Source organism: Dreissena polymorpha, chromosome 1, assembly GCF_020536995.1.
Source record: "Dreissena polymorpha isolate Duluth1 chromosome 1, UMN_Dpol_1.0, whole genome shotgun sequence".
In the NCBI taxonomy this organism is placed as follows: domain Eukaryota; kingdom Metazoa; phylum Mollusca; class Bivalvia; order Myida; family Dreissenidae; genus Dreissena; species Dreissena polymorpha.
Window position 1 is genome coordinate 76,727,446 of NC_068355.1, and position 27,153 is coordinate 76,754,598.

The window sequence follows — 27,153 nt, forward strand, 5'->3', positions numbered from 1 at the left end:
GCGTGCACCTTTTATTTTCAGAGGCAACAGCGTTTATACTTAAAGGCTATTTTCTCATATTTAGTACTGACTTCCATATTCCTGTCAACATGTTAACATGTAAAAGTATAAAGAGCAGGGTTGGCATATTGACCGGTCAATTGAGTATTGACCGGGCCGGCGGTCAATACCCGGTTAAAACCGGTCAATACTGGTCATTACTGGTCTTTACTGGTCAATACTGGTCGATTGAAAATTGTAGCATTTAAACATTACAAAGGAGCCATTTTATATTAAATCAATAATTATTCTGTAATTGATAAACTTTTTGCTGAGTTATTTTTTGTAAAAAAAATCTTTAAAGCTGTAAAAAGTTACTTCTTTATTATTTACGGAAACAGCCTCAAATACATAAGGACTAAGGCAATATCTTTATCTCAGTGTATCACATCTGTTACTAAAGTACTATTGTAGGTACCATTGCATTTCACTTATCTATTGATATATCTATTTGATAAGCAGATGGACAAACAGAACTCTTGTGTATTCTAGGGTTATAAATCTGGCCTCTTAGTTGGTAATAAAATGCATGCAGTGTTATGTCTCTGATATTGACAATTAAGCAAATCTGCCCTTCGGCTATTTCATATCACTCACACAAAAGAAGATTACATTGTACTTACTATTAATTTAATAGTTACTTCTAACTTGTTTCCTTTCTGTATTAAGAGGGTTTTTTTCCTTTTCATATTAAAAAGTTCAATTGGTATTCAAATGAATAAACAATCAAAGTTCTTGATTTTGCCAACAAATTATGTTTTCCAATTGTGGGTCTACTCTTCTTTTCAATTATTTTTTTCTTTTAATAATTATTTCTTATTATACTTTTATATTCTTATATCAATAAAAAAAGTTTTTTACACTATTTTGTTTAAAAAGTATTAAAAGAAATCAATGCAAGAATACATGACAAGTAAGGATTGTGTCAAAAAGGTGCCATTTAAGGCCCTATTATCAGTTTTGGGTGCCCCAACCTGTATAGGTGAGAAGACTGTTAGAAGACTGTGGGGACAGTGGGGTATGAGGAACAACGCATACACAGTAATTTACAGGTTCTTGTTGAATCAAGCACAGAATTATCTGAGCATCATAATTCATTAGAATTGAAAAAAAGTTCAATCGACCAGAAAAATCCAATTGACCAACTTTGACTTATTTGCAAAATTTTGAGAGATTGGCCTACAAATTGCATGAACAGGTATAAAATAGTGGGTATTAATAGCTTAAGACATTATTTGCAACATGTCTGTTTAATTTATATTATCAATATTGTTTAATTAGGCATGGAATATAAATTAAAATTGGGGGTAAAGTTCAATTGACCAGTATTGACCAGTAATGACCACATCGGGAGTATTGACCGGGGCGGTTTTAACCGGTAAAAACCGCCGGTTAAAACCGGGGGCGGTCGATTGGTGCCAACCCTGATAAAGAGCAGTGGAAGCGTGGCCTCACTTTAATGCATTGCATCTCAACCCGCGAGATATCACGGGTCAGTTTGTGGTTAGTGTGTGGTTTATTTACAGGTCAAAGCTGCGTCTTCGAATACGCTTATGTGCTGACCTGAGTTCGCGGCTAGTTAAAGAATCTTTATAATATGATATAGACGCTATCCGTGAATTAGGTGAATTAGAATTTTCTTTAGACCAAAAAGTTAAAATAAGATATTCAGCGATATTATTATGGTATGTCAATAATAGACTCTTAATTTGTTTCCAACAATGCCATGATAAATATTATTTTTAATTAATTTAACAAGAATTATTCCACTATATTAACTAATGTATTAAGCATGAGTTTCGTAACTATAGGTTTATGACAAGCAATACGTAATAATGTATTTTTTTTATAAATATCTTACATTATTACATATTGCTGGTCATAAACCTATAGATACAAAACAGAAAACCAAAAGAAGAATGGAAGTGAAATTTAAACATATGAGTCAACCGGCCACACGCGAAGTATCCGTTCATATTTTAAATATGTATACTCGCGTTCTGCAAACCTGTTTAAGTGGTTTGTCGGGCATTGCTATTTGATTCGATTATTAACAATATCAAGAATCATCGCGCTCTTGCTTAATACATGCTTTATAAGCCGCGAAAACTCCGCGTAACATCCTGTACTGCGTGTGATGCAGCTAGGAACTGCACAGAAAAAGACATTCGCTATCCTTGATCTCATTCATTGAACTATCAACGCCGTATATCTTTTTTAAAGATATTTCTTGTTAATGTTTATCTGTAAGCTTTTTGATGAAATTAAATTTCTATAATGTTTTTTTCCCCCACAATTTAAACTGAAAAGGCAAATCACACAAACTTCTTTCTTTTTCCTTTTCCTTTCATCCACGTAAAATATATTTCTAAATGGGTTTCAACATTAAATTGTTCTGTTCATGTACATGTATATGCGTAAATTGTTCTGTTCACGTAGATGGGTATAGTTATTACATGTGCAGACTTACAGTTTGCATAACTGAAGATTAATCATGCCTGATTGCTCAAAGATTATGCAAGCTATGTTCTATGTGCTTAAGCCTTACAAAATTGAACTTTCTCAGGGAAAAGTTATCTTCACTCTCAAATAGATTTGAACAAAAACAGCTCATGCCATTAATTAATGTCATCATGTCAAGATAATTTTTGGATTATATGTTGTGTCATATGTTTTACTTACTGCAGGGGGCTGTATGATTGTAGGCTAAAGATTTAAGTATTGGTTGGCATACTGAGCAGTACATTATTTTCACCTTGTCAGCTGCCTGTATGTTAACAAGGTGGAGAGAACTTGGCACTTGGCAGGTGTCACCTAGATTTACCTTGTAATCAGCTTTCAAGGCTAGTTGTGGGGCACACATTTTTATTTGGTTGGGTTTATGGGAAGTTTCATCGTTTCATTTGCAATATAGGATTTTCATGCATTATACCACTTCACAATTTTTGCAGCATTTTATAAATGTAAAATTTGAGAAACACTGAAGTAATCAGTTAAGATACCTTCTTGATATTGTTTATTACCTAGTGATAACGAGATTAAAATCCTATTAACTTCTTGTAAATGTTGTAATTATACACTTCATTAATTTTCTATTGCTTGTACTGAATGTGACACATGAATGGCATGATGAATAATGAAGCTTATTTTCGTAATATAATATAGTAGATAAAAGGTGTCAGAATAATTGACATGTTCATGAATGAATAATTTTGTAGCTGGTCTAAGATGACTAGAAATTTTTATTTTATGCTTTCCGATGGTTTATAGAGAAATGTCAGTGAATTAAAACTGATATTGCACTGTTTCATACGGTGAAAAATAACAGTGAAAATTATCAATAATTTTTCATTGTTTTACAGGAACTATTTTTAGATATCTTTGGTTTCCCCATTGCAGTGCTCCAGCTAGGCCTTATAATGAAGGGTGCCCCACCCTGCCCTTCTGAACCTCCGCCCTGCCCTCCCAAGGGCCCCCCTGCCCTTAAAAAATATATAAATAAAATAATGTTGTTTTTTTTAAGTTTTTTTTTACATATGATAATTATTAAATCTCTTATTACATTGTATTTAATTTATTCCTTATTGTTGACATTATATTTGAATGGTTTAATAATGGTTTAATAATAATGGGAATAATATAACATATTCTAAAAATTATTAAAAACGCCAGCGCGCTCGAAAGTGCCCTTTTGACAAAATACTGCGTGTCAAAGGTGCTCTTTTGCGAAAAAAAAAGCCCCCTGCCCTTTTCAAATCCTAGCTGGAGCACTGCCACTGTAACCTTAATTAAAGGCAAATTTTACAAAGGGGGACTACTCTGCTTAGATGTTTATAAAAACATACCGAAGAGCTTCCTTTTAAAATACATGGGAGGCGCCCAGCGGGGAATTATTTTGTCCGGAATGTCACAAATACAAAAGTTATCATTTGTAAGCATAAAATATATATTTTTTTTTTGGATTTGGAGGAAAATCAATTTTACTTCACTCCAGATCATAGAAAAAATATATTTTCTCTCGTGGCTGCGCCACTTGTAAAAATAACTCTTTCTATGATCACTTGTGAATTAAAATCTATATTCCACCAAATCCAACTAATATCCTCTATTTAAATTTATGTTCTAATATTTACCAGTAATTGTATGTTGATTTTTTTGTAAATATCATAAAAGGCTTTTATTTCTGGTAATCCCAAGTATTGTTGAATGAAATATGATTTGGTATAAAATTGAAATGTCTTGAACAAATTATTTAACAAATTATTGTGATCTATAAACTATAAAACTTTGCTTCAATTTATAATTTCAACAAAATATCATATTGTGCCACTACTTTAACTATTTTCCCACCCAAAGTTTAGGATTTCTGTTATCACCTTTCTTATATAAAAAAATTGTTGTCTTATTTTTAAAACATAAAAAAGAAAATGAAAAAAGTCCTCCAAAGTGACACCTGTAATCTAGTGTCACACTGTTGTCCTACTAAAAAACAAACTGACGTTTGTAAATAAAACCCAATTTACCATGTTTGTTTCTCCACTTCAGCGCTGTACTCAATCATAGGTAAATAAGTTCACTCATAAAAAATGTGGCATTGACATGCAAAGTCACTCTGTTCTTTCTTATTAAAGGAAGACTGTTGACTCCTAACATGCTTGTTCACTATCTTCATGACTTTAAACTCTTCAAGCTAAGATATATAGAGTTTAAACAGTTATGTGCTTAAGGTTCTTTTATCAAAACCTTGACATTGGGTGTATTATTTCTCTAGTGACATGAAGTGGTGAAGATTTTTTTAGCAAAATAACCTTAAAATAAAAATGTTTGTATACTGCCTTTTTCCTCATAAATGCTCCCTCTCTAATAAACGGCCCCATTTATAAATATGTAAAATTCAGGTTATAAAATGATTTTGACACTGGACATTTAAAATGCAGCTCTTCATAGGTTGTGTAAAATACAGAAGGTAAGGTTACTAAATAGGGTTTAATGTAACCAACAAGTGTCTCAATTCTCCTGTTGCTGTCTTTTGAAAAAATCTAAACCGCATTATGAGGATTCCTTACTGTGACAACATCATAGGGTATGCTATGTTAAGATGATTTCCTCAAGAATATATTGACTGTTGCTCTAAAAGGCTGCTACATGGTGTCTTTTGTGTACTTGTATTGTTGTCTACTGTGCCCTTCTTTGATGTCTGAGGCATCGTAAGCTGTTGATCTTCATAGTCACTCTTAAAAAATAAAAGGTTTAATACAAATCACTGCATCGGCTATGTGACTCTAAATACTTTGGTTAAAAATGAAAGTCACACTCAAAAAATGAGCTGATGGGAATAGCGTGTAATGTTCTAAATTGTCAAATAGGCTGTCATTGTTTGTCTCAAATTACTCAGCTTCTGTGCAAAGTGCTAAAAGTAAAACACAAAAATTATTTTATTATAGTTTTATCACTAATTTTTATTGCTTATGAAACTGTTGCTGCCTTGTTCACATCTACAATTAACCGCTATTCAGTATTTAAATGGGCCTTTTCACAGATTTTGGCATGTATTGAAGTTTGTCATTGAATGCTTTATATTGATATATTTAAACATTGGACCTAAAATCTCCAGTAAAAAAAAACAAGAATACAATTAAAAAAAGAAAAAAATGTACCCCTCAAGTGGGCTCGAACCACTGACCCCTGGAATCCTGGAGTAAAAAGTATTCAGCTTAGACCACTCAGCCATCCGTGCTCATGATGAGATTTTTTTACCTCATATAAGCATTACTCGTATTTTCACAAAATATAACGACAACTACAGAACTTTCCAAATTATTCAATCGTTTCGCGTAGTTATTATAACACTTTATAATTTTCAGGTTTTCAAATCGTCAAAAGATGCATATAATGTATATCTTAGAGCATGTTAAATGCTCAGTATTACTATTTCCTCGCAAATATCATAACTATAACGAAACTTTGGGAATCTGAAACAACATTTTTATGCCCCCCGGATCGAATGTCGATCAGGGGTATATTGTTTTTGGCCTGTCTGTCATTGTATGTGTCTGTCATTGTATGGTCTGTCATTGTATGTGTCTGTAATTGTATGTGTCACAAAACTTTAACCTTGGTCAACTTTTGCAATATTGATTATAGCAACTTGATATTTGGCATGCATGTGTATCTCATGGAACTGCACATTTTGAGTGGTGAAAGGTCAAGGTCATCATTCAAGGTCAAAGGTAAAAAAAAAAGCGGTGCATAAGGGGGCATTGTGTTTCTGACAAACATATCTCTTGTTTAATTTTGTCAATTTGCCAAAACGTTAAAAGGCCCCTTTAAAAATCTGCCTCTTTCTGTCTGCAAAATAATTGGATGTGGTGTTACAGAAAAACAAACATGGCATCTTGTATTAATGCGTGCAATTGTATGATGATTCTGCACCTCTATATGTTGGCACATATTTTATGACTTACATTGTAATTTGCATTGCACAAGGGTGTGTTTATTATGATGCAGATGGTATTAATCTTTTACTGGATAATTATTCTACACATTTGATCTATTTATACTAATAATTGATTAAAGCATTACACTTTGTTTATAAATTAAAGGATAATTTAATCTTTTAAAAACCAAATGTTTACTGATTAGGTACATGTAGTCAATAGGTATAAATAGTGCTGCCCCATAGTGTCAGTTGGCCTTTTTAGCTCACCTGAGCACAACGTGCTCATGGTGAGCTTTTGTGATTGCCTTTTGTCCATAGTGCGTCGTCCGTCGTGCGTCGTCAACATTTTGCCTTGTGAACACTCTAGAGGCCACATTTATTGTCTGATCTTCATGAAATATGGTCAGAGCATTTGTCCCAATGATACCTCTACTGAGTTCGAAACTGGGTCATGCTGGGTAAAAAACTAGGTCACTAGGTCAAAAAAAGAAAAACCTTGTGAACACTGTGGAAGTCACATTTGATGCTTAATATTTATGTTATACTGTCAAAAGTTTGTCTAAATGATATGTTGGTTGAGTTCAAAAATGGATCTGGTCCGTTGAAAAACATGGCCGCCAGGAGGCGGAGCAATATTTCTTATATGGCTATAGAGAAACCTTGTGAACACTCTAGAAGTCACAATTTTTGCCCAATCATCATGAAACTTGGTCAAAACATTGGTTTCATTGATATTTCAGACAAGTTCGAAAATGGTCCATATCGGTGAAAAAACACGGCTGCCAGAGGGCGGGGCAGTTTTCCTTATATGGCTATAGTAAAACCTTGTTAACACTCTAGAGGCCACATTTATTGTCCAATGTTCATGAAATTTTGTCAGAAGATTGGTCTGTATTATATCTTGGATGAGTTCGAAAATGGTTCCAGTTGGTGGAAAAACATGGCCACCAAGGGGGCATCGCATTTTTCCTTATATAGCTATAGTTAAACCTTGTTAACACTCTAGAAGCCGTATTTGTTGTACGATTATCATGAAACTTTGTCAGAAGATTTGTCCCAATGATATTTTGGACAAGTTTGAAAATAGTTGCAGTAGCTTGAAAAACATGGCCATCAGTGGGCCACGCATTTTTCCTTATATGGACTTATGAATCTTCATGAAACTTTGTCAGTATATTTGTTTAAATGATATCTTGGATGTGTATGAAAATGGTTCTGGTCTGTTGAAAAACGTGGCTGCCAGGGTGTTCACTAGTCATGAAAGTTGGTAAGAACATTTTGTTCTAATGACATCTTGGGCTGCACGGAACAGGTCAGTTCCTTTGAATCTCAGGTGAGCGACTTTGGGCCTTTCAGGCGCTCTTGTTAATATACATGTACCACAATTATTCTCTGATACATGTACTTATGTATGCAACTTTATATTTTCATGAAGGACATGAATTTGGGAAGAATTCAACTGTTTTTATGGGAACCTTTGTTCTAATAATAATTTTGCCGTGGTGTAACGGATATGGTGTCCACCTAGTGAATGGGAGGTCAAGGGTTCAATCCCCACTGTGGGAGCGTTCTTTAGATCTCCCCCGCAGACACCAAGTACTGGTTCTAGGCCCAGGAAACGGACTCGAGAGCGTTTCAATAAGCCTACTAGGCATTCGATGCAATCAAGCTAAAATAAATAGGTTTAAACTAAACTAATAATAATTTATCAAATCTGAATTAAAGAATACAGGTAAAATTGTACAATACTATACATCAACCCATTTTTTCTTCAGGAAATCCACAACTACTTTTGGCCAATCGAAAAGATATCCGACTCATTAACATCACATCGTCAGGCAAAGCGAATGTGTCCGTCATCCTCAATCACCTTGATGATGCCCTGGGTGTGGACTTCCTGTACACCGAGGGATATGTGTTCTGGACAGACATTAACCTGGAGATGATCAAACGCGCAGTCATCAATCGCACGCAGCCAACCATCAAGGGCATCATCACGACAGGCCTCGTCTCACCGGACGGACTGGCCTGCGACTGGATCGGGAAAAAACTCTACTGGACTGATGCGGAGACCAATCGTATCGAAGTAAGCGACCTCGATGGAAATTATCGTAAAGTCTTGTACTGGCAGAATCTGGATCAGCCACGAGCGATTGCACTGGACCCCTACCATGGGTAAGAAAGTTGGAATAATTACTACATGTAGCACCTTTTATTTTGAAGAGTCGATGGAAAGTCTGAAATCTTGACTGCTTATCCCTGCTTAATTTTTAAATGTGTTTACTTTAACAAATGTTAATAACACTAACTAGTATTTAAGAAAAAATATTCTCATTTATTTCGCTTGCTCGCTATTTTTGGGTGGCTAAAATCCGTAGAACAAATATTCAATTTGTTGTGGTCTAATGCATAGAAATATTTAAACTATAATTTGACTGTTCGTTCTTGAACTTAAATTGTAAATATCCAGATATCCAGATAATGCAACTTGATACATGTTCACAACTTAAAAGCACTAATCTACACCATTCTTTATTTATTAATAATGGCCAACAATTTAAAGTCATTAATTGCAATAATTGTAATTTGTATATCAGAAAAAATAAGGGTCACTAAAATTATTTATTTTGGCTAAATCAGAGTTCCAAATATTTAGCGTGAAGGAAACCTTAAAGAATATACAGTAGATGATGTTTATTTAAAATTCCCTTTCAGCTTTATATTCTGGACAGATTGGGGTGAAAATCCTAAGATTGAACGTGCTGGGATGGATGGTCAGCCAAATTCAAGGGCAGTCATTGTCGATGAAAACATCTACTGGCCAAACGGACTGACCATTGACTATGAAGAGTGGCGTATTTACTGGGCAGATGCCAAATTGAACTATATCCACACCTGCACATTTGAAGGTCGCGACCGAAGGGTTGTTGCTGTTAAAACTGGAGATGATGACCCCACTTTGCCCCACCCATTTGCGATAACGATGCTTGGAAATGACCTCTACTGGACTGACTGGTCTTCAAAGGCGATCCATACATGTGATAAAAAAACTGGCATTGAAGGACGCAGGGTTTTAACGGAAATCCAGTCCCCAATGGACGTGATTGTGTATGATGCTGCAAGACAAAAGCCAGGTTAGAATGTTAGCTGTATTAAATGTTATAGAGAGAATATACTCCCAAATTGTTTGCAATACAGCTTTGGTTTATCTTTTAATGCAGATAAGGTTTGTTTGGATGAAGTTTTGCTTTATGTTTTGGAAAATGTACGTGTACCTGTGATTATTCAAGATAGAAGATTGATTTAGGTTGATAATCATAACATAAATGTATCTGGTATATTGGAGCATTGATCGTTTTATGAGGCTATGAAATCGTATAGTTATCATGTTCTGTGCATTTGTGCATTGCTTATCACAGTAATATAATTCAGAATAAGCACAAATTACATGTGTTTGAGCTGTGCTCTGGTAAAACAGGACTTAATGCATGCGCTTAAAGTGTTGTCCTAGATACGCCTGTCAAGTCTGAACTGGCAAATGTGGGCCTTCACTTTCTGCTTTGACTTGATTTTCTTCTTAAAGATACTTTTTTTAAACTAAAAATTCAACTTGTTATCCCTGATTAGCCTGTGCACATTTATGCACATGCAGTAGGCTTCATTTTCCCATTATGAGGCACATTTATGCACATGCAGTTGGCTTCATTTTCCCATTATGAGGCACATTTATGCACATGCAGTTAGCTTCATTTTCCCATTATAAGGCACATTTATGCACATGCAGTAGGCTTTATTTTCCCATTATGAGGCACATTTATGCACATGCAGTAGGCTTCATTTTCCCATTATGAGGCACATTTATGCACATGCAGTAGGCTTTATTTTCCCATTATGAGGCACATTTATGCACATGCAGTAGGCTTCATTTTCCCATTATGAGACACATTTATGCACATGCAGTAGGCTTCATTTTCCCATTATGAGGCACATTTATGCACATGCAGTTGGCTTCATTTTCCCATTATGAGACACATTTATGCACATGCAGTAGGCTTCATTTTCCCATTATGAGGCACATTTATGCACATGCAGTAGACTTCATTTTCCCATTATGAGGCACATTTATGCACATGCAGTAGGCTTTATTTTCCCATTATGAGGCACATTTATGCACATGCAGTAGGCTTCATTTTCCCATTATGAGGCACATTTATGCACATGCAGTAGGCTTCATTTTCCCATTATGAGGCACATTTATGCACATGCAGTAGGCTTCATTTTCCCATTATGAGCCACATTTATGCACATGCAGTAGGCTTCATTTTCCCATTATGAGGCACATTTATGCACATGCAGTAGGCTTCATTTTCCCATTATGAGCCACATTTATGCACATGCAGTAGGCTTCATTTTCCCATTATGAGACACATTTATGTCCAGTTTGTTATAGAAATCAATATGTTACATTTTGAAAAGAACTTCATAACCTTTCAGTGTTGTCATTTAATTTAACTAAATTCTAAATTTAAATTATTTGATACAGGGATCATGTGTTTTGAAAATTTCTTTTTTTTCTTTCAAGAATGGAAATATTACATGTAGGAATTTTGGTTGTTTGATAGTTATTGTTTTGTTGTAATGTAAATGTTAAGAAAAGACATTTATTGGAAGACACAAAAAAATATTAAAAAAATATACACCATGAAGATTTTCTGAAACATATTTGTTTTAACAATCATGTGAAAAATATGGTCAGTTTATTCATTTAAATGTATTTTCTCTATGTTAAGAAGATGTAAACCAGTAACATTGTGAGTGATCAGGTATGGTGGAATTCAGACAATGTCAAGCATGTTGAATTCAGGTGATATGATCAGACTGTAGTTCGGCTAAGACACGAATATATACCATTTTATCCCAGAAAATATTAGTAATATGCAACCTTAACTGTGAGGTTTTCATATTCAGGACCAGTTATGAGTTATGCTGGGACCAGGGCATTACAATTATTTCATTAATTAATATATTCGTTTTTATGTCCCCCACTATAGTAGTGGGGGACATATTGTTTTTGCCCTGTCTGTTGGTTGGTTGGTCTGTTGGTTGGTTGGTTGGTCTGTTGGTTTGCACCAACTTTAACATTTTGCAATAACTTTTGCTATATTGAAGATAGCAACTTCATATTTGGCATACATGTGTATCTCATGAAGCTGCACATTTTGAGTGGTGAAAGGTCAAGGTCATCCTTCAAGGTCAGAGGTCAAATATATGTGGCCAAAATCGCTCATTTTATGAATTCTTTTGCAATATTGAAGATAGCAACTTCATATTTGGCATGCCTGTGTATCTCATGGAGCTGCACATTTTGAGTGGTTAAGGTCAAGGTCAAGGTCATCCTTCAAGGTCAGAGGTCAAATATATGTGGCCCAAATCGCTTATTTTATGAATACTTTTGCAATATTGAAGGTAGCAACTTGATATTTGGCATGCATGTGTAACTCATGGAGCTGCACATTTTGAGTGGTGAAAGGTCAAGGTCATCCTTCAAGGTCAAATATATGGGTCAAAATTGCTCATGTAATGTCACTTCTGCAATATTGAAGCTAGCAATTTTATATTTGAAATGCGTGTGTATCTCAAGGAGCTGCACATTTTGAGTGGTGAAGGGTCAATGTCAAGGCCATCCTTCAAGGTCAAACATCATATAGGGGGACATTGTGTTTCACAAACACATCTTGTTCTTGCTCGAAATTTGACACTCAAAAGCATGTACAGTCAAAATTGAGAACAGCAGTCAGTCAAGGGAAATGGCCAATGTGGCTGTTCTCCACAAGTGACAGCTGTTTTCAGATCTCCACCTTTTAGATGGTTGGTCAGTAGGTAGTATTGCTACATTGTTTCCCCACACAGTCGTTTGCACGCAGTAAAAAACAAAGGATCATTGCCAATAACTTGGCATAATAAAATAAATAACTTATATTGAATATAACAGAATAATATCTTATAAATTGATTAAATTTCATATTTTTAAACTACATCCAGGGGTGTTGAAATCAAATGTCCGAGTTGCCCGAGTACAACATTTGCTAGTCTGGGCAACTAATATTTATGCCCTCCTTTGAAGAAGAGGGGGTATATTGCTTTGCTCATGTCGGTCTGTCGGTCGGTCCGTCCACCAGGTGGTTGTCATACGATAACTCAAGAACGCTTGGGCCTAGGATCATGAAACTTCATAGGTACATTGATCATGACTCGCAGATGACCCCTATTGATTTTGAGGTCACTAGGTCAAAGGTCAAGGTCACAGTGACTCGAAATAGTGAAATGGTTTTTGAATGATAACTCAAGAATGCATACGCGGCCAACAGGGCACACTCTGAACAATATTACTGAAGCAACTGGTCTGTAATCCTAAATCTATAATTATCAGTCCAATGAAACATCATCCTTTTAGTAAAATACAGTGGATAAGTAAAAATATTATCAGAATATGAGATTTTTTGTATATTTTGTATATTCAATATTGTGTTAATGTTTAATTTTGTTGATTTATATAAATATAAGCAGGACAGGGGAGGTAATACACTCTTATATACAGGGGAAACAAATGCAATAAGTTTAAATTTATTGTTACAGCATTTGCCTCCCTTGTAATATATTTAAATTTTACCAAATGTAAGGCTAACTGCATTTTTGTAATGCATACTACTACTACTACTACTACTACTACTACTACTACTACTACTACTACTACTACTACTACTACTACTACTGCTGCTGCTGCTGGTGCTGCTGCTGCAGCTGCTGCTACTGCTGCTGCTACTACTGCTACTTCTACTACTACTACTTCTACTTCTACTACTACTACTACTACTATTACTACTACTACTACTCCTACTACTACTACTACTACTACTACTACTACTACTACTACTACTACTTCTACTACTACTACTACTACTACTACTACCAATACTACAAATACTACTAATACTACTAATACTACTACTAATACTACTACACCACCACCACCACCCACCCACCCCACCCCACCCACCCCACCCCACCCACACCACCACCACCACCACCACCGTTCACAGTGACAAAAAACGAATTCACACAATGGCTGCTACTACAACTTATAGCCCATATAGGGGGGCATGCATGTTTTACAAACAGCCCTTGTTTTACTATTAAGTTGTCCGTGGACAACCTTTTTTAAATCGGGAAGCCGTAATTAACTTTTACAAAGGAAGATGTTGACACGCGATAACATTGTCCCTGCTATTTGCGGAGCAATCAAACTAAACCTTGGAGTTAATCGCCTAACGCATTTTCAACAATCTGTTAGACAGTGTAATGACAGGTTTCTGTATTTTTACAATCAGCAAAATACAACTATCGAACTAAGATGATCATTTTTAAATCTTCAACTTCAATGGAGCAGAAACCCAAAGCTTTAAGCAGTCCACCCCACCCCACCGCCCCCAAAAAATAAGAAAGATTATGATAAAAAAATATTATTTAAATAAACGCACCAGAACTTTTCAAGAAACTAGGCTAAAGGATTTTCCATGGTTACGAGTTGATGATGATCAAATTGCTACATGTAAAATATGTTAAGTGTTTATATTGTTTATAATATACATGTACTGCTATAAAGAATGTACATTTATACCATGGAAATACAAAAATGTAACTGAAACAAGCAAAATATACTCATTATTAATGATTATTTCCACAATATTTTACATTAATTAAAAAATGCGTTTATAATTTATATAAACATTTAAATTTAACGGACAAGTGTAGTTCAGCAATGGACAAGTTAAATTTCCTAAATGGTTGTCCATTGACAAGTAGTTTTTAGCTCATCTATTTTTTGAAAAAAAATTATGAGCTATTGTCATCACCTTGGCGTCGGCGTCCGGTTAAGTTTTGCGTTTAGGTCCACTTTTCTCATAAAGTATCAATGCTATTGCATTCAAACTTGGTAAACTTAATTACTATCATGAGGGGACTGGGCAGGCAAAGTTAGATAACTCTGGCTTGCATTTTGACAGAATTATGTGCCCATTTTATGCTTAGAAAATTGAAAATTTTGGTTAAGTTTTGTGTTTAGGTCCATTTTATTCCTTAAGTATCAAAGCTATTGCTTTCATACTTGCAACACTTGCTAACTATCATAAGGGGACTGTGCAGGCAAAGTTATGTAACTCTGACTGGCATTTTGACAGAATGATTTGCCCTTTTTATACTTAGAAAATTGAAAATTTGATTAAGTTTTGTGTTTAGGTCCACTTTTTTCCTAAAGTATCAAAGCTATTGCTTTCATACTTGCAACACTTACTAACTATCGTAAGGGGACTGTGCTGGCAAAGTTATGTAACTCTGACTGGCATTTTGACGGAATTATGGGCCCTTTATACTTGGTAAAGTTTTGTGTTTTGGTCCATTATACCCCTAAAGTATCATGGATATTGCTTTCATACTTGGAAAACTCGCAAACTATCATAAGGGGACAGTAAAGGACAAGTTGCATAACTCTGGTTGTCATTTTTACGGAATTATGGCCCTTTTATGACTTAGTAACTTTGAATATATGGTTACATTTTGCGTTTAGATCCACTTTACTTCTAAAGTATCAAGGCTATTGCTTTCAAACTTCAAATACTTTCATGCTATCATGAGGGTACTGTACCTGGCAAGTTGAGTTTTACCTTGACCTTTGAATGACCTTGACTCTCAAGGTCAAATTATTAAATTTTGCTAAAATTGCCATAACTTCTTTATTTATGATTAGGTTTGATTGATACTTTGACAAAACAACTCTTACCTGACATACCACAATAGACTCCACCCAAACCATCCCCCCCCCATCCCCCACCCCCTTCCCCTGTGGTGAATGGTCAAGGTCATCTTTCAATGTCAAATGTCAAATTTATGGCGTCTGTCCTTCCGAAAACTTTTAACATTGGCCATAACTTTTTCAATATTTGAAGATAGCAACTTGATATTTGGCATGCATGTGTATCTCATGGAGCTGAACATTTTGAGTGGTGAAAGATGAAGGTCAAGGTCATCCTTCAAGGTCAAATGTCAAATATATGGCGTCTGTCCATCCGAAAACTTAAACATTGGCCATAACTTTTTTAATATTGAAGAAAGCAACTTGATATTTGGCATGCATGTGTATCTCATGAAGCTGCACATTTTGAGTGGTGGAAGTTCAAGGTCAAGGTCATCCTTTAAGGTCAAAAATAAAAATAAATTCAAAGCGGCATTCTCATGAAGCTGCACACTTTGAGTGGTGGAAGTTCAAGGTCAAGGTCATCCTTCAAGGTCATCCTTCAAGGTCAAAGGTCATTTTTTATATTTATTTCAAAGCGGCGTTTTCATGAAGCTGCACGTTTTGAGTGGTGGAAGTGCAAGGTCAAGGTCATTCTTCAAGGTCATGGTCATCCTTCAAGGTCAAAGGTCAAAGAAAAAATAATAATTCAAAGCGGCGTTATCATGAAGCTGCACATTTTGAGTGGTGAAAGTTCAAGGTCAAGGTCAATCTTCAAGGTAAAAATAATAATTTTTTTTCAAAGTGGCGTTTTCATAAAGCTGCACATTTTGAGTGGTGGAATTTCAAGGTCAAGGTCATCCTTGAAGGTCAAAGTAAAAAAAAACAACAAAATTTCAAAGAGGCATTCTCATAAAGCTGCACATTTTGAGTGGTGGAAGTTCAAGGTCAAGGTCATTTTAAAAGGTCAAGGTCATCCTTCAAGATCAAAGGTAAAAAATAATAATTTCAAAGCGGCGTTATCATGAAGCTGCACATTTTGAGTGGTGGAAGTTCAAGATCAAGGTCATCCTTCAAGGTCAAGGTCATCCTTCAAGGTCAAAGGTCTTTTTTTTTTATTTCAAAGCGGCATTCTCATAAATCTGCGCATTTTGAGTGGTGGAAGTTCAAGGTCAAGGTCATCCTTGAAGGTCAAAGGTTAATAAAAAAAAATAAAGCGGCGCAATAGGGGGCATTGTGTTTCTGACGAACACATCTCTTGTTTTTTTCAAACATGGTTAAAAAACACAAATATTTATTTTTATTATTTTATTTTTGAAATACCGTCCAACCACCCCACCCAAGAATCCCCCGCCCCCCCAAAAATAAATAAAACCACATCAATCAAAATCATTCTCACTCGCAACAATCTTAATGTAACCATACTCAAGGTTGTAAGTACAATGTACTAATAAGCAGTCATTTAATTAGTGATAATTACTTTAAACGTGTAACATACCCTGACATATTTTTAGCTCACCTGAGCACAACGTGCTCATGGGTTGTGCTCATGGTGAGCTTTTGTGATCGCCTTTTGTCTGTCGTCCGTTGTCCGTCGTCCGTTGTGTGACGTCAACATTTGCCTTGTTCACTCTCTAGAGGCCACATTTATTGTCCGATCTTCTTGAAACTTGGTCAGAACAATCATCCCAATGATATCTTGGACGAGTGGTTGGTTGAAAAACATGGCCACTAGGGGGCGGGGCATTTTTTCATATATGACTAAAGTAAAACCTTATTAACACTCTAGTTATGTTATAAAGTGCTGCTTTAATGTATTCTTATAATGAAGACAATGTTAAGTTAATATCCTTCCTATTTTGCATATTAATCTATATAGATTCTTAGAATTAAATAACACCATTAATTCATAACCTCTTTAAAATTATTTATTTAATTCAGTTGCCCAATCTTAATGAACTTTGGTCAGAACAGTTGTTTCCTGTGTAGTAAAGTTTGGTTTTATTGTGTCATTATTATGTACCATTAACTGTATTATTTAATTTTTCATAACACAGAATTTTCATAATTAACATAACTGTTTTAGTCATTATTACTTATGGTAAGCCTATCAACTAAGAGATAGCTGAAAGAAAGACATCATGTACACAATTTTGCAGTATCTATCTCCCTTGTTTAACCTGCTGAGTCTAGTTTCCCAATCTATTTTTCGGCGTAAGCTGTATTAAGCCAGCTTTTCACCCTGACTTGAACTTTGTAAGTGTCCAATAATACTCAAATAAAATTTCCCGCGGCTAGGTACGAATGAATACACTTCATTTATTCCATTGGCTGATTTGAGTATAACACCAGAACATTGGAAACATATCCGCGTCTTTGTAACACTGTTTTACTGCATGAAACAATTTTATCTCTAATTAAAAGGCTTAATAGATAGAACAGTTTTACAATCAATTTTCGACATAAATACAGTTTGTGCGTTCACCTTTTATTTTCAGAGAATTACCAGCGCAAAAGCGTTTATACTAAAGGCTATGTTGTCATATTTAGTACTTACTTGCATTGCATTTCAACCCGCGAGGTTCGGGTCAATGCGCGGCCATTTGTGAAAGTCAGAGTTTATATACAGTTCATCACCGGAGTTCGCAGAAGGGGTTGCGATCATTGTGTTGCACCTGTCTTACTGACAATAACGTAGTGACTGTAATGCATTGCATTCCAATCCGCAAGGTATCAAGGTCAGTTTGCGGCCAGTTGCAGAAATCTTTATATAAACGCCGTCTCGTAAACTTTGTGCACTTGAAGTCCGTTTTGATCAGAAAGATACTAAATAAAGATATTCGGCGATATTATTGTGGTATGTCAATCATCGATTTTTGATATGGTTTCAACATTTGCATGATAAGGACCAATTTTTATAAAATTAATTAGAAATATTTATCCATTTAGACCAGTTTATTAAGCATGAGCACAATAATTCGCTATACTATAATTATGCAATTAAATAAGATTCGAGTATTGCCGGCTGACCTATATGCACTCGTTTATTTTCATGTTTCTTGTGTTTTTCTATTCTGTAAATATAGATATCTGAGTAATAATATCACATAAAGCAAAATAAGCCACGAAATCTGGCGCAACACCCCGTTATTGATTTGCTTACATTGTATGATGTAGCTAAGAACTGAGCACAAAAAAGGCATCCGCTACTTTTTATCTCATAGAGATAACTTTTGATCGTTCATAAACATCGACCACAATCAACGGCGTATATCTTTTTTAAAGATATTTCTTGTTACTTCTGCTCTAGAATTTGTTAGACCCCTTGGTTTCAAAACACTTAAAGGGTAAATACTTCAAAATGCATATTTTTTCTAGTATAATGACATTTTTGGCTAAGTTGTAATTTCTTGTGTAAATCTGTACTTATTGTTTTGTCACATTTGTAATCATTTTGTAGCAAATTAATCTATAATGGGAACTATTACTGATAAGCCATCTTTGAGAAATTCATTGCAGATATTAATCATTGCAGTGTGTAACTTTTTACCCCTCATCTTTCTTAGCCAGGTCTGATACAGTTAGAAAACCAGCATGAATTGCCCTGAACAAATTGATAATGACCACAGACTGACAGAATCATGATTCCTAGGTACTTAATTACCCTCTCACTGTGCTCTATGCCAGATGTTAATATCAGTGGTCAGTAATACAAGCTAGTTAAAGTGTTCGATATATTTTATTTCACAAAAGGATTATTAAATGCATGTTTTTAACAATTAACAAAAAATATGTAATTAAAATGGGAACTTCATATCAAAACAAGATTCCATAATAATTCACTTTATATAATCATATTTAAGATAAGTTAACACATATCAAATGGATACTCTATGAAAACAATAAAGAAATAATTTCAATTATAAGTTTCTGGAGATAGAAATCAGAATCAGAATAACCTTCAAAGTCAAGATTCAATCATTTTCAGGCTTAATGTATTAAAACGATGTCAGAAAATTGAAAATAAAACGGTAATGAATGATACACAATATTAATGAAATGAAATATAAAATCAATACATTTTCATATTTCTAAATTGTTTAGTGTAAAACAGCCTACTGTTGAATAATATGTTTATAAAATTATATTTAAGTAAACGGCAATACCTTAAGTTAATTGAATTACAACCAATCAGCGGTGTCATCCTGACCGGATATAAGCGTTTGTCGAATGAATATTTCCGCATTACATAAGTGCTCACAAAGTAACATAACCCGTAACCATCCCGTGACCGGTTCACTTGCGTAAGCAAACGAGACCACAATACCACACCTGGATAAGACAGTTGAATTCAAAAATGGTTTGGATCGGTAAAAAAACATGGCCGCCAGGGGGGGGTCTTTTTCCTTATATTTATATAGTAAAAAAGCTTGTGAACACTCTAGAAGTCACATTTCTTGCCTAATCATCATGAAATTTTGTCAAAACATTAGCTATGTGGATTTCTTGGACGAGTTTGAAAATGGTCGTGATAAGTGGAAAAACATGGGCACCAGGTGGTGGGGCAGTTTTCTTTATATGTATAAAGTGAAAACATGTGAACAGTCTAGAAGACACATTATCTTCATGAAATTTTGACATATCTTGGAAGAGTTCAAAAATGGTTAAGGTCTGTTAAAAAAACATGGCCACCAGGGGGCCATTTGTTGTTCATTCTTCATGAAACTTGGTTAGAACATTATTGTGTTTCATTGATATCTTGGGCTGCAAAGAACAGGTCATTTCTTTTTATCTCAGGTGAGCGACTTTGGGCCTTTCAGGCCCTCTTGTATTTTGAAGATACCCCCCTCACCCTATAATTATCCCTGGAAAACAAACCTTTTCAGCGTCCTATTATTTGTTTTCTAGCAGGGGGTGGCCTTTATAATATCAAAATGTAGTTACCGCTATTAGATTTTTAACCCACAAAATAGTTGCACAAATGCACGGTGTATATGCATATCAGTGGCCTCTCTGTCAAAATGCTGCCTCTCTGTTCATTCTCGGCTGCCTCTCTGTTATATACAAGAAAATGGATGATCGACATTCACAAAACAGGTAAGAAAAATAAAAGAATTAAAACCCACAAACAATTTGTGCATAAAAAGAGGAGGTCCATGAGTTGAAGCATATATCCAGCTAAATGTTCACAGTATTCCGCAGGTCCAAACACATATCACAACCTCTATCGAAGATAGAATGACGACGAGGTTGGTGGAACAATCGTGCATACATGCCACTTTGATGACTTTTTAACATAGCTTCTCCCTAATATGTCAAATATCTAGTGTCATTGATATCATCTGTATGATCAAATCTTTACATTCAATGTATGCTATATAGTAATTTTCATCAATTTTACTTAAAAATGCCTACTTTCGCTTTCGTTGTGGCACGGGAAGCCTCTCCGTAAATTGATGCTTTGTGTTTTTACGGTTTGCGACTCGAAACGACTGATGCGTGACCGTTGTTTTCAGTTCAAAAATGACTTTTGGAGTGAAATGTACTGGCCGTTGGCAGTTGATGGTTATTCTCAAGTGTAATATAGAGTGATTTTCGTCGGGAGGAATCCAGACTGACTGTTGTCTGCAATTGACTGTTATTCTCAAGTGACCGTTAGGTCAGTTTTGAATGTATAATGATTAATCGGTGCCTGTTCGACCTATGTGTTACTGTCATCATATTACAGGATTTTCCTCAGGGCATTTAAGTACAGTGTGCCTTAATTTTAAATTAATGATGTTCAATATTTCCTTGGTGTTTGTTGTTAAATTATGACATTGTAAACATAATTCAGTAACTTCATGTTTTAATGCGGTTATGGAATGTCTTGTTAACTTTCAGGAATCAACCCGTGTGGGTCCAACAATGGAGGCTGTTCACACCTGTGCCTGCTGTCACCAGTTCCGCTGAGCGCCCTCCAGGCTGGTCACCAGTGCGCATGTCCTACAGGGGTACGACTCCTGGAGGATGGCAAGACTTGTGCTGATGGTAAGTAGCAAATCGCTGTATGAAAAAAGTCCCAAATGAAGGAAAGTGCATTGATTTGGTTTGATCATGCCATTTCTTAATTAATTTTCTATAAACTTTAACGGCAAACGTTTTGTTTAACTTGAAATTAGTCAACCTTATAAGAACTACACACAAATTAAGCAGGGAAGTCAGCCTTATCAATGCCTTTAAGAAAACAAAAACTGATGATTAACCCATTTATGCCAAGTGGACTCTCCCATTCTTCTAAATTGGATCAATTTATTTCCAAAATTAGGGATGTCTAGTATATTTATGCCCCCCACATGTCGGTCGGTCCGTCGGTCTGTCGGTCCGTCAGTCTGTCAGTCTGTCCACCAGATGGTTTCCGGGTGATAACTCAAGAACGCTTAGGCCTAGAATCATGAAACTTCATAGGTATATTGATCATGACTGGCAGATGACTCCTATTGATTTTCAGGTCAATAGGTTAAAGGTCAAGGTCACAGTGACTCGAAATAGTAAAAAGGTTTCCGGATGAAAACTCAAGAATGCTTAGGCCTAGGATCATGAAACGTCATAGGTACATTGATCAATACTGGCAGATGACCCCTACTGATTTTCAGGTCACTAGGTCAAAGGTCAAGGTCACAGTGACTCGAAACAGTAAAATGGTTTCCGGATGATAACTCAAGAATGCTTACGCCTAGGATCATGAAACTTCATAGGTACATTGATCATGACTGGCAGATGACCCCTATTGATTTTCAGGTCACTAGGTTTAAGGTCAAGGTCATAGTGACTCGAAATAGTAAAATGGTTTCCGGATGATAGCTCAAGAATGTTTACGCCTGGGATAATGAAACTTCATAGGTACATTGATTATGACTGGCAGATGACCCATATGGATTTTCAGGTCACTAGGTCAAAGGTCAAGATCACAATGACTCGAAACAGTAAAATGGTTTCCGGATGATAACTCAAGAATAATTAGGCATAGGATCATGAAACTTTATAGGTACATTGATCATGACTGGCAGATGACCACTATCAATTTTCAGGTCACTTGGTCAAAGGTCATGGTCACAGTGACAAAAAACGTATTCACACAATGGCTGCAACTACAACTGACAGCCCATATGGGGGGCATGCATGTTTTACAAACAGCCCTTGTTATTTCTATACGCCAGCTTAATGTACATGATGGTGAAAAATAGTTTCTTGATATTGTATGAAAAACTTATTATCATATTCTGGCACACACCACAAACTGATTTGAATCAGACCAGACGGTTTTAATTAACCAATTAATCTTTATGAAGGATTTTGAATGGTGATGTAAAACTATTTATTTCTTGCCACATTGTTCTAAGCTAAGTCATTAGAAATCATGTTTTTGTTTCTCACAAAAAAAGTGTCATGAATTAAAATTAATGTTGAAAAACAGACAAGAAAGCATCAATGAACTGAATTGAATTATTCATTTGTCATTGTTAGTTTTTGTAGCTTGCTGGCAGCTCTACAATACCTTGGTATCAGGTGCACTTGGCATAATATGAATGAATGATGACAATACTTGTATCTGACAGAAAACATCACTCTAGGCTTTCTGTTACCAGGCAACCCTGTGAGATTGCCTCATAAATAAATACCAGTAGTAAACAAGCTTGTACCACATCTATACTGCTGTTCATGTGCACTTGTGGTGGTTTTCATGCCAGAATGTATTGTTTGCACAGTCATGAATCATAAGTAACCTACCATATTAGCACATTTAAGATTTATTTTTATTTTTATACAAACATCTACATAAAACAACAACTGAAAACAGCGCCCATAAATGTTTGTTTTTATGCCCCCTTTGGAAGAAAAGGGGGTAAATAGTTTTCGCACTGTCCGTCAGTCTGTCTGTCAGTCTGTCACACTTTTCGTGTCCGCTCTCTATTTCAAATAGTTTTCATCCGATCTTTACCAAACTTGGTCAGAATTTGTATCTAGACAATATCTAGGTCAAGTTTGAGTGTGGGTCGTGGCGGGTCAAAAACTAGGTCATGGGGTCACTTAGTGCATTTCAAGGATTGAGCATGGTGTCCGCTCTCTAATTGAAGTAGTTCTCATCGGATCTTTACCAAACTTGGTCAGAAGTTGCATCAAGACAATATCTAGGTCAAGTTCGAATATGGGTCATTCCGGGTCAAAAACTAGGTCAAGGGGTCACTAAGAGCATTTCAAGGATTTAGTATAGTGTCCGCTCTCTAGTTAATATTAGAGATAGCAACTTGATATTTGGCATGCATGTGTATCTCATGGAGCTGTACGTTTTGAGTGGTGATAGGTCAAGGTCAAGCTCATCCTTCAAGGTCAAAGGTCAAATGTATGGCTTCAAAACGGCGCAATAGGGGGCATTGTGTTTCTGACAAACACATCTCTTGTTTTAATAAATGTTCTTATCAGTCTGATTAGTTTTAACTTCTTATATTAACATTATTTTTTTTTTATGTCCCCGCTATAGTGGGGGACATATTGTTTCCCACCACTATAGTGGGGACATATTGTTTTTGCCCTGTCTGTTGGTTTGTGTCTTTGTTTGTGTGTGTTTGTTTGTTTGCACCAACTTTAACATTTGCCATAACTTTTGCAATATTTAAGATAGCAACTTCATATTTGGCATGCATGTGTATCTCATGGAGCTGCACATTTTGAGTTGTGAAAGGTCAAGGTAATCCTTCAAGGTCAAAGGTCTAATATATGGGTCGAAATCGCTCATTTATGTACACTTTTGCAATATTGAAGATAGCAACTTGATATTTGGTATGCATGTGTATCTCATGGAGCTGCACATGTTGAGTGAAGAAAGGTCAAGGTCATCCTTCAAGGTCAAATATATGGGGACATAGTGTTTCACAAACACATCTTGTTTTTCATAGTTTTTTATTTGAGTGAACTTTATTGGTCCGTTTATTTTCTTATCATTTTTTTTTCTCATATGACCTTCATTGTGTTTATTAGTACTTACAATACAATTGAAAGTTTTATTCATCGTTGCATATAATCTGGTAAATATTGCTCATCATTGTTGCAAATAATCTGTTTTATTATCTTCTGAACAATTCTGGGGAAGAGTTCAGCATGTGTTGCAGATTAAAATGCTACATGCTTGCATTGATTTTGCTGGTTGGCTTGCATATAAGTTACACAATAATTTTACTGCTTTTATCTTCATAATTTAATGTATTTTTAATGCAAATACATATTTCTGATAGCAATAAATATGTATTTGTTAAAGTATTATCTCTGAAATTTTAACTCTTTCAGTGCTGGAACCGAATTTTGGAGGCCTTTGCAAACAGTTTGGTTCCAGATGAAACGACACAGAACGTGGCGTCTCATCAGGATCCAAACTGCTTGCTATTCTGATAGTAATCTTTGAAAAAAATCAAAGAAAATGCTAATTTTAGAAATTCAGCAGACAACATTTTAGCAGACGACAAATTTCCCAGCATGCAAAGGGTTAAACTGTTGCAACCTGTACTAAGCTGTACGAGGTTGATGACTGGAAAGTGAAATAGTGCTTAAAACGTAAATAAAAAAGATGCTGAACAAAAGAAAAAGAAAACCATTAAAATGATGATGTTTCTGCTGGGACAAATACATTGATTTTAGTTCAATACATCATCATTAAAAGATCCTAGTTAACACTATTATGTTAGGGTCATGCAGGCAAAGAAATAATTGCCTCTACAACAGTTGTAACAAGGAAAAAAAAATAAAATGAACACACTACAGACCTTGAAGAATTTTTCCAGAGCCACTCCCCCTGCAGGGCGAGTAGGCCTGACAATCCACTGGCCCTTCACTTTAATTTACTGGCCTTGCATTTAAAAAATATTTATCTATAGTTTTAATATAGTTATGATCAACCAGAACCTTTTTAACCTACGTAACATAGTGACACTAAACTGCAAACAAATTAACTACATTATCTGATGGATTTTATTTGCTTTCCTTACGATTTCTGCACCTGTTTCCTTTTCTCAATACTTTTCGCTTCTCTTTTTGATGACCTTTCTTTCTGTTCCCTGTCTCCACCACCTTGCAGATATTTTAAAATAGAACCTTTTTCCATGCCGAGTTTTAATATTTCAGACAAACTTTTACTGAAACACATGCTTGATTGACAAATGGTTACAATTTGGTAAATTTTTACTAAGGCTTTTGATCACAAATTATTCTGTTTATTAATAATTATTGTTTGTGTTTATTTTTAATTAAATATAAGAAGAATTATAATAAACCAGTTATGTATTATTTTTTTATTGATATTTACATTAAAATGAAATTTTATTCTTCACGGAATGACCAATATATTTAACTGTTTTTTTTTTAACTTTTAATCGATAAGCTAAGAGCACTGACACCTAGGAAAAGAGCGCAGCTGATTCGAGAATTATTTTTATTGTGCCCGTTACGTAATTTTTCATTGTCAAAACGTAAGTACAGTTTCTTTGTGTACTAAACCTATTTTTTGTTCATTTGAAAAATTGTTCGCAATTTTGTCTATGTGGCAGGAGTTCTGGAACTGAATTTATATTTCTCAACTTGAAAAACAGCACTCGCCCAGTCGGTCAAGTATTTAACAAACTTTTCTCACCCGACCGTCAACTTCACTCGCATATAGTAGTGGGGGACATATTGTTTTTGCCCTGTCGGTCTGTTGGTCCATTGGCCTGTCTGTCTGTTTGCGTTTGAAGCTGCACATTTTGAGTGGTGAAAGGTCAAGGTCAAGGTCATCCTTCAAGGTCAGAGGTCAAATATATGTGGCCAAAATCGCTCATTTTATGAATACTTTTGCAATACTGAAGATAGCATCTTGATATTTGGCATGCATGTGTATCTCATGGAGCTGCACATTTTGAGTGGTGAAAGGTCAAGATCAAGGTCATCCTTCAAGGTCAGAGGTCAAATATATGTGGCCCAAATCGCTTATTTTATAAATACGTTTGCAATATTGAAGAAAGCAACTTGATATTTGGCATGCATGTGCATCTCATGGAGCTGCACATTTTGAGTGGTGAAAGGTCAAGGTTAAGGTCATCCTTCAAGGTCAGAGGTCAAATTTATGTGGCCCAAATTGCTTATTTTATGAATTCTTTTGCAATATTGAAGATAGCAACTTGATATTTGGCATGCATGTGTATCTCATGGAGCTGCACATTTTGAGTGGTGAAAGGTCAAGGTCAAGGTCATCCTTCACAAGGTCAAGGTCATCCTTCAAGGTCAAACATCATATAGGGGGACATTGTGTTTCACAAACGCATCTTGTTTCCTTTTATGCATACATTGAAAACTTATAAAATCTGATCTGAAATCACAAGAACTAGAGGTGTGGTGTTTGGCATTACATTTTGCTTAGTGGCCCTCTACCAATATTATTCAAATCATGCACCTAGGATACAAAAATATACCACACGTTGGGGGTGACTTCTTTTATTGTGTGTATTACAAGTTCCAGTATTGTTGTAGTTTTAAAGTTCCCAACTAAACATATTTTTTCTCCTGGTTATACTGAGCATGTACCCCTGTCAATAATGTTTGCTGTAATGTAGGTGCCCAGCAGATGTTGCTATTGGCCCGACGTACGGACATTCGTGTGATCTCGCTGGACATGCCAGACTTCACAGACATCGTCCTGCAGTTGGATAACATCAAGCATTCCATCGCCATTGATTTTGACCCCGTTGAGGGATACGTCTATTGGACTGATGATGAAGTTAGGGCCATACGGAGAGCATATCTTAATGGCACAGGTAAGGGTGAAAGAGTTTCTTGGTTGTTGCTGAACTGTCTCTTGGATTTGTAAAGCCATGACTGTAATTAA

At 35.5% G+C, this 27,153-nt stretch overlaps 1 protein-coding gene across 1 annotated transcript in view; it reads left to right on the plus strand.

The window, feature by feature from the left end:
* The window catches only part of LOC127836292 (low-density lipoprotein receptor-related protein 6-like), a 49,071-nt gene that overhangs the window by 4,719 nt on the left and 17,199 nt on the right, over positions 1-27,153 (plus strand). The window contains 4 exon segments of the mRNA XM_052362801.1: positions 8,254-8,653; positions 9,194-9,612; positions 21,150-21,296; positions 26,882-27,082. Coding sequence (XP_052218761.1) covers positions 8,254-8,653; positions 9,194-9,612; positions 21,150-21,296; positions 26,882-27,082 — 1,167 coding nt within the window.